The 8,609-nt window shown below is 41.4% G+C and overlaps 1 protein-coding gene across 17 annotated transcripts in view; it reads left to right on the forward strand.

Moving 5' to 3' along the window:
• The window catches only part of CREM (cAMP responsive element modulator), an 87,770-nt gene that overhangs the window by 13,274 nt on the left and 65,887 nt on the right, over window positions 1-8,609 (forward strand). For 11 of the 17 annotated variants that reach the window (XM_063607348.1, XM_055092634.2, XM_034930294.3 and 8 more), the window contains one exon: window positions 8,483-8,606. The exons of 5 other annotated variants lie outside the window; for them this stretch is intronic. In XM_063607348.1, the coding sequence (XP_063463418.1) occupies window positions 8,483-8,606 (124 nt within the window). Of the gene's footprint in view, window positions 1-8,482; window positions 8,607-8,609 lie in introns of those variants that run through there. One more of the 17 variants, XM_063607345.1, reaches the window with a different exon arrangement.

Below are 8,609 nucleotides of genomic sequence, written 5' to 3' on the forward strand. Positions count from 1 at the left end.
GTCCTGCATTTCTGCTGAGATAGTGCCTGAAAAATGCCTGGTACAGTGCTTGACCCATGTTGAGCACTGAAATGTTAGTTGAATCTTCTGCACTGAGTCCTGTATAGGAGTTGGGTTTTAGTGGGTTTAGGAGGTTGTACTGGAGGGCATAAATCTGCAGATTTGGATATAAATCTGCAGAATAAACTGGCTTGAAATAGCATATCTATTTTAAATTGCTAGTGTTGACCTTTTTTGTAGATGATTTTTACCTTCAAAAAAATAATTTTAGTATCAAACTTTTACTAAACGGCATGAACTGAACACCGTGCTAGGTACTCTGGCAGAATACAAATGGAATAAAATTACAGTCCATACATTTGGTATGAAAGAGAAAGCATATCTGAGTGAGATTGCGACAACAATTGCAGCGTACTCTAAAACACATCATCATTGTAAAATGTTGTCCAAACTGTAATTCGCAGGGCACTGGCTGTGGAAGGAACCCTGGAGTCACAGTCACAACACCTCTTTTTCATCCCTCATCATGCTATTATGTTCCCTGTAAAAGTCCCTTAATCTCTCTGAACGTAATTTTTATTATTATAATAACACCTGACAGTTGCACAGTCTTCCAGGATAATTGATTAATTGGTTTATTTAGCATATACTGTACTAGGCACTGAGAATGCATGGAAATCTATAAGATGGGATCCCTGTCCCTGAGTTGCTCACGCTGTTGTGTGAATACATGTATTATATGCTACACAAGTGTTATAACAGACTTGTAAATGCTTTGGGAACTCAAAAGAGAATAACTAATTCTGCCCATGGCTATTAGAATAGGCCTTTGAAAGTTGGTGTCCTCGAACCAGGCCTTGACAGACTAGTGAGAATTTGCCAGTTGGACAAAGAAGGGTAAAGGGCATTTCAGGAAGAGGGGAGATTAGATGTAAAAGATTAAAACTGGGAGAGTAAGATATGTACTTGAAAAAATGTCTGATTAGGAGGCTGGCATGCAGTGTGTTGGAAAGAGTAGAGGGACTGGAGATAAGGCTGTAGGACTAAAATGGGTCACATTGTGAAAGAGATTGAATGGCAGTGTGGTTTAGTAATGGAGTATATGGACTTTGGAAAAAGACTTTGGTTGAAAACCTGGCTATGCCACTTAATACGTTTATGGTAAGATCAAATTCTTAACCTCCCTGAGTCTCCTTTTCCTTATTTCTAAAAGAAGAACTAATTATTTTTTATTTTTTGAGACAGTCTCACTCTGTTGCCCAGGCTGGAAGAACTGATGATAGTGATCTTATAGAGTTGTTAATCAAAACTACCAGGCACTTACCACATGGTAAACTCTCAATAAATGATGGTTATAGTTATGAGAATTAGAAGTTTGGATTTTATCCTGTAGTCAATAGGAAGCTACTGAAGAGTTTTAAGCAAAGAAGTATTTTAAGCAGAAATACATGTTTTAGAAACATAACTATTGGCATGGATTGGAGCCAGGAGGTAGAGTGGTGGCTGTGGAAAGGTAGAGAAGGAGACTTAATTGTTCTTTAGAAGGTGGAATCATCATACCTGGTGATGATGCTGTGTGGAATGACAGAGAGGGAGTTTCAGGGGTTTCTGGCTTGAACAACTCGTTGGATGATGGGGTCCCATTTCCTGAGATAGGGAACTCAGAAGGGTAGAAAGTTTGTGGAGGAAGAAGAGGAGTTTAGTTCTGGACCCACTGATTTTGAGGTTCCTGCAGGACATGTGTTTGGAGATGTTAAATAGGGATTTGCATATTGGATTTTGGAATTGAGAAGAGACGTCTGGCCTAGAGTCATGGGTTTAAATCTGGCACTTGAATCCAGAGAAACAGACCATATGAAGTAGGGAGAGATTTGAGAGTGAGGCAAGAAAGCTAAGCAGAGTCCCGAAGACATGCAATGTTGAAGGTTAACATTGAGGAAGGGAAGGAATTGTCAGGGGAGCTTGTGGAGGAATTGTCAGCGCATCGGATGAGAAGAGGAAAATGTAGTATCAGAACACTGAGACAGTGTTCAAGAAGGAAGATGTTGTCAACGGTTTGAATGCTGCTGAGGGATCAAACAAAAGGTAGGACTTAAAATGTACATTGGATTTAGTGACAGAGATTAGTTACCATTTCTAGAGACGTTTTAGAGGTAGAAACCTCTCTAAACTTGGGGGTATCTAGGAGTATGTGGGATGTGAAGTAACGGAGATAGTAGTGTTGGCAATTCTTTCAAGTATTTCAGCAGTGAGAAGGGGAAGAGAGGTTCAAGGGAATAGCTCGAGAGATTTCTGATCCAGTGGATTTGTGGCTATGTGTATAAGTTGTGAGATGGGAGAGACGTGAATGTGTTTAAGTCTTTACAAGAAAAAACTGTTAGAGGGGGAGAGAATAATTGGTAGTATAATCCCCTGGGGCATGGGCTCCAAACAACAGATACAGGTATTTTAAGAGTAGGGAGGAGGCAGGAGGCAAGGGAACATGGTGAGTGTAGATGTCAATAGCTTTGTTGATTTGGTTGTGGGAAGTTGATGGAGTTCTCATTAGAGACAGGAGGCAAGGGCTTTCATTGAATGTAGTCAGTATAGAAACGCAGGGATTGAGAAGAGGGAGAACATTTGAAACAGTTGTTGAGAATGGGAGAGTAGTAAGCCAAGTAGGCAAACTCCATCAGTTTGCCGCCCATTTGAGGTTGAAAACCAAGAATTTAATAGCTATATTTATATTTTTAGAGATGGGGTCTTGCTCTGTCACCCAGGCTGGAGTGCAGTGGCACGATTATGGCGCACTGCAGTTTTGACCTCCTGAGCTCAAGTGATCCTTCCATCTCACCCTCCTGAGTAGCTGGGACTACAGGTGCCCACCACTACGCCCAGCTAACTTTTTTGTTTTCTATGTGGAGACGGGGTCTCACTATGTTGCCCAGTCTGGTCTCAAACTCCTAGGCTCATGTGATCCTTCTGCCTTGGCCCCCCAGAGTGTTGGGATTACAGGCGTGAGCCCCTGTGCTTGGCCTCAATAGCTTATTCTGTCTTATAATTTCATTCAGTATTGTTCATCTGCCTTGGTGCAGGCATAGAGGAGATGAAGAGTTGGTTTTATCCAAGATTGGTACTTACTAAGAATATACAGCAATGGCACAATCTTGGCTTACTGCAACCTCCAACTCCCAGGTTCAAGCAATTCTCCTGCCTCTACCTCCCAAGTAGCTGGGATTACAGGCGCCTGCCACCACACCTGGCTAATTTTTGTATTTTTAGTAGAGACGGGGTTTCACCATGTTGGCCAGGCTGGTCTTGAACTCTTGACCTCGTGATCTGCCTGCCTTGGCCTCCCAAAGTGCTGGGATTACAGACGTGAGCCACCGTGCCGGGCTGGGAAACAGTAATTAAAATGAGAAGCCATGTTAGCTGAACAGGGTGGGAAGTGAAGAAAGGGGGAGGCAGATGGGCAGAGAGAAAGTGGTGTGGAGATCTCAGTGTGTTGGAATAACAAGTGTGATGGGAGTGGTCAAGGGAGAGGGTAAGATGGGAGGATAGGATGTTGTAGGCAGAGTGGAATGTTGGAATTAATTTTTTCAGAGCTGGACCAATTTGCACATTGGCAACGTCCAGGGTGTGGCCAAACACTCCAGTAGATAGCTGAAGTGGCATTAAGTAAGTCATTGATCTGAGGCATCTGGGTAAGGGATAGGTCTTCTTTTGAGTGTTGAACATAGACAGAATGGTGAAGAGGAAAACTTTTACATCAGGGGCCAGAGTCTTCAGTTTACATCCTGGAGGTGAGTAGATGATTATCTTATGGATGGGTTCAGGTTGGTACACCTGATGACCTTGAGCCTCAGTTGAACAAGGGTTTTTACGAGGGAGTAAAGGAGGTACAGGTGGGAAGCAACAGTGGGGAACAAAGCAGATGGCCAGTCAACATGCTGACCTTGATTGGGTGTGGGAAGATGAGCAGTACCCTCTTGAGAGGACAGCAGAGAGGCTTTGGGAGTTCCAGATAGCATATTGCTGGGATTTGGAAGGAGAACAGGAGGGAGGGATTGTATTATGGAGGGAAAGGAAGCACTAGTTATGAGAGTGAAGATGAAATATGGAAGGAGCTTATATCTTAAGACAGTGATTTGAGTGTGATTCTGGCATGGGTGCAGGGGCATTGAAGTTTAGTTGTGGCTTAGGAAAAGGCCCATTGTCTGTGATTTATTGTCTTCAGAGTGGATAGCAGCAACTGTGTGGAACAGCAGCTCAACTGCTTTGTCCAGTGTGGTGATGGGAGGTTACAGTGGACAGTGCCCAGTGCTAAATTATGGTAAGGAGGAGGAGTTGGGATGGCTGCTGACCTTCCATCTCTGCCTTTCTCCCTAAGGCTCAGCGCCTCATGGTATCCTGACTGATGTTTAGCTTTGTGGGGTTGCTTTTTGTGGTTGATCTGGTTCTGACTGATTATATATAGACACACGATTCTAGCTTTGGAGCCTGAATGGATGATGATACTCTTGACTAAAAGAAGAAATAGAGGGGACAGGTGTCCATGAAAACCCCAGGTTGAGATGCTCAGTAGGAGGGAGGTGTGTGTAAATACAGATTTGGGAGCCATCTGCATATAGGATTGAAGAAACCATAGTATTCATAGTATTGGAAAATTCTGTAGTATTGACAAAGGGAAAAGGGCAAAGGACTGAACTCTCTGGGAAATGCCCCCAGAGAAAAATGGACCAGTTAAGATGATTGCATGAAATGGTACGTTATCAAGACATTTTCATGTATAAAACATTTTGAAATCTGTCTTTTATCATATCTCAAAAATAGAAGCCTGAATAGTTTATCTTTTTAATCATTAAAACTTTTTTTTTTTTTGATGGGAGACTTCTTGGGTTCTACAGTGTGTACCCCTCTGTCCTTAAAGTATACTGAACATAATTAGCCTTTTTTTCATGACTCAGGATAGTTATTATAAATATCAGTTATTGAGTTGTAACTTCCAGGCTGGGCATGGTGGCCATGCCTGTAATCCTAGCACTTTGGGAGACTGAAGCGGGCTGATCACTTGAGGCCAGGAGTTGGAGACCAGCCTGGCCAACATGGTTAAACCCTGTGTCTACTAAAAATAAAAAAAATTAGCCGGGTGTGGTGGCACGTGCCTGTAATCCCAGATACTTGAGAGGCTGACGCGGGAGAATCGCTTGAACCCAGGAGGCGGAGGTTGCAGTGAGTCCAGATCGCGCCACTGCACTCCAGCCTGGGTGACAGAGCAAGACACTGTCTCAAAAAGAAAAAAAAAAAAAAGGTATTATTCCTAATTTAATTCCATGCAGCCTTTCCAGCCCTATTTGTACCAGTCCTACTCTGTCTCTTCCCCACTAAATCTAATTATCCCCCTTTCCCCCACCCAGATTTTCTACTCCAGTCACCTATTCTGTTTCCCAGATATCCTCTGTACTTTCCTCCCTCTCATAGTCGACCTGTCCTTTCTACCTGGTGAAATCCTACTCAACCTTCAATATACAACTCATATGACCACATTCTCTGGCAGACTTAGTCATTCTCTTATGTTTTCCAGAGCATTTCATGGATCACATATATCACATGATTCAAGAAATTACGGCCAGTTGCAATGGCTCACGCCTAGTAATCCCAGCACTTTGGGAGGCCAAGGCAGGCAGATCACCTGAGGTCAGGAGTTGAAGACCAGCGTGGCCAACATGGCGATACCCCGTCTCTTCTAAAAATACAAAATAGCTGGGCATGGGGGCATGCGTCAGTAATCCCAGCTACGTGGGAGGCTGAGGCCAGAGAACTGCTGGAACCTGGGAGGCAGAGGTTGCAGTGAGCCGAGATGCCTCTGCACTCCAGCCTGGGTTGACAGAGTGAGACTCTGCCTCAAAAAAAAAAAAAAAAAAAAAAAAAAGAAATTACTTTACTTGTGATTTACTTTAATTACTGACCTGCCAATAAACTGTGTTTCTCAAATTTTAGTACATATTGGAATTGTTTGCATATAAGAAGTTAAATTCTCAAGAAAGTTTGATTCACTAGGTTTGGGGTTGAGCCTAAGCTTCTGCATTTTTTACAACAAATACTTCTCGTTAATTCTGATGCGAGTTGTCCAAGGACCATAATTTGAGAAACCAACAACCATGTAGTTAATGGATTCCATCAGGGCAAGGGCCATGACTTATCTGCTTTTGTATTTTCAGAGCCTGCCATGTAGACTATGCTAAATGAATGTTTCTAGAATGAAATATAGTTTACTGGGGAAGGCCTTTCGGCATATAATTTTTGAGTTGAGACCCAAGTTGTTGCAGAATCTTAAGAAAGGTTTTGCCTTTCAAAGGTGTAAAAAATAGCACAAGACAACATTTCCCAGGTGGTTTCCAAAATACTCCTGCTAGGGCATGCTTTGTGGGAAAAGGGTTTGTTTGGTAGTCAGATACTTTTAGAAAATGCTGTCTGTTGGACCTGTGCCCTTCACCCTTCTCAAGACACACTAGCAGATTGAAGCTTTTGAGATGTTCTGTGGGAAAGAAACCCTTTTAATCTTTAAAACGTTTTGACAAAGCATTTTCCCTACCCTTTTTCCCCAGATAATGCCTTTTTAGAACCTGCAGAACTAATGTCCTGAGGTATTTTCTTTGGAAACTGCTCACATAACCAAAAGTATAACAGTAGGAATTAACACTTCATGTGTGATGATGACCTATAATTACCTAGAATTGGAGAGGCCACTCTGGGAAGTTATAAGAAAAGAGATAAAGGATTAGGCAATATTAAGGGAAAGACATTTTTCTATGGTAGGCTCGACGTTTGTATTTTGGTATAATTCCTCTAAATTGTCCTGGTCAGTTATAAGTATTAAAATAACTGTAGTATAGACGATAGCAGACAGGTTTGAGCATGGAAGGATTGGATTTGGGTAATGGCTACTGGAATGCAAAAGGCAGTAGGAAGTCAAAGACAGTAGATGAAGGATCTGTAGAATCTGGTAACTAATTAAATCTGGAAAAACAACTTGGATGTTTTAGTTCAAAGATCTAAGTGGTCTATATACTTTTTGGGTGTATAGTTAGACTAAGGTGAAAAAGAAACATTGTATTATTGACAGCTGAAAAGATGTGTGACAGCAGGGAGTAGTTTCTATAAGTTTTTTGGGTTTTTTTTTGTTTTGTTTTGTTTTAAGACGGAGTCTCGCTCTGTCGCCCAGGCTGGAGTCCACTGGCACGATCTCGGCTCACTGCAAGCTCTGTCTCCTGGGTTCACGCCATTCTCCTGCCTCAGCCTCCCGAGTAGCTGGGACTACAGGCGCCTACCACGGTGGCGCCCGGCTAATTTTTTGTATTTTTAGTAGAGACGGGGTTTCACCGTGTTAGCCAGGATGGTCTCGATCTCCTGACCTGGTGATCCGCCCGCCTCAGCCTCCCAAAGTGCTGGGATTATAGGCGTGAGCCACCGTGCCTGGCCTCTATAGGTTTTTAAATTTTAGTTTTGTTTATTTTGTTTATATTTTATCTTTAACAGGATAAAATTTATTATAATATAGTTTGCCTTCTAAAAAGAGTCCATATAGAAATCACTAACTTAAACTGAATTCATACACAAACTTCAAATCACATCAGAAGTTTTTCCTGGAAAAATTAGGTCCTCTTTTTTCAATAATTGGGGCTTGTTTATCAGAAACGACTTAGTGATAACAAAGCAAGACACATTTTTGTATTATTATACATTTAATTTAGACGATGGGGAAATTCCTTCACACTACCTCATAACATAAAGCAGGTTTATTAGGCCTTAAGAATCATAGAATATTTATACTTTTCATGTAAAATAGAAAACCTAATTTTCCAGTCATTCATGCTAAACAGCAGGGTTAAAGTAATGATCAGGAAGACTTTATAAGTTTTAAAATAAGGTAGTTTTCATGAGACATTTTGCAGTGCTCCCTTGGTAATGTTCATATTCAGTGAGCAGAAAAGAAAAGATGAGAGAGTTAGGACTCTACTATTGAACCTGTTTCTTGAAGAAAACAAAAACCAGATAGTACAATTGGATGTCAGAAATGGTTATTAGAAAGCTAGGTAAAAACAGTACAGGTTGAGTATCCCTTATCTGAAATGCTTCGGACCAGAATTGTTTCAGAATTTGGAATTTTTTGGATTTTAGAATATTCGCATATACATATGAGTTACCTTGGGGATGAGAGCCAGGTCTAGACACGAGATTCATTTATGTTTCATATACACCTTATAGTCTAAAGGTAATTTTATACAATATTTTTAATGATTTTGTACAGGATACAAAGTTTTGAGCCATAGCATGAGGTCACATGTGGAATTTTCCTTTTGTGGCATCATGTAAATGCTCAGAAAGTTTCAGATTTTGGAGCATTTCAGATTTTGGATTTTTGGATTAGGGATGTTCAACCTGTATTTCCAAATACTTAAGATAGGGCCTTAATTTGTCTTCCTTTTTATTGCCTTTTCAGACAAATGACCATGGAAACAGTTGAATCCCAGCATGATGGAAGTATAACAGCTTCTTTGACAGAGAGCAAGTCTGCTCATGTGCAGACTCAGACTGGCCAAAATTCAATCCCTGCTTTAGCTCAGGTA

The sequence above is a fragment of the Pan paniscus genome, chromosome 8 (assembly GCF_029289425.2).
Source record: "Pan paniscus chromosome 8, NHGRI_mPanPan1-v2.0_pri, whole genome shotgun sequence".
In the NCBI taxonomy this organism is placed as follows: Eukaryota; Metazoa; Chordata; class Mammalia; order Primates; family Hominidae; genus Pan; species Pan paniscus.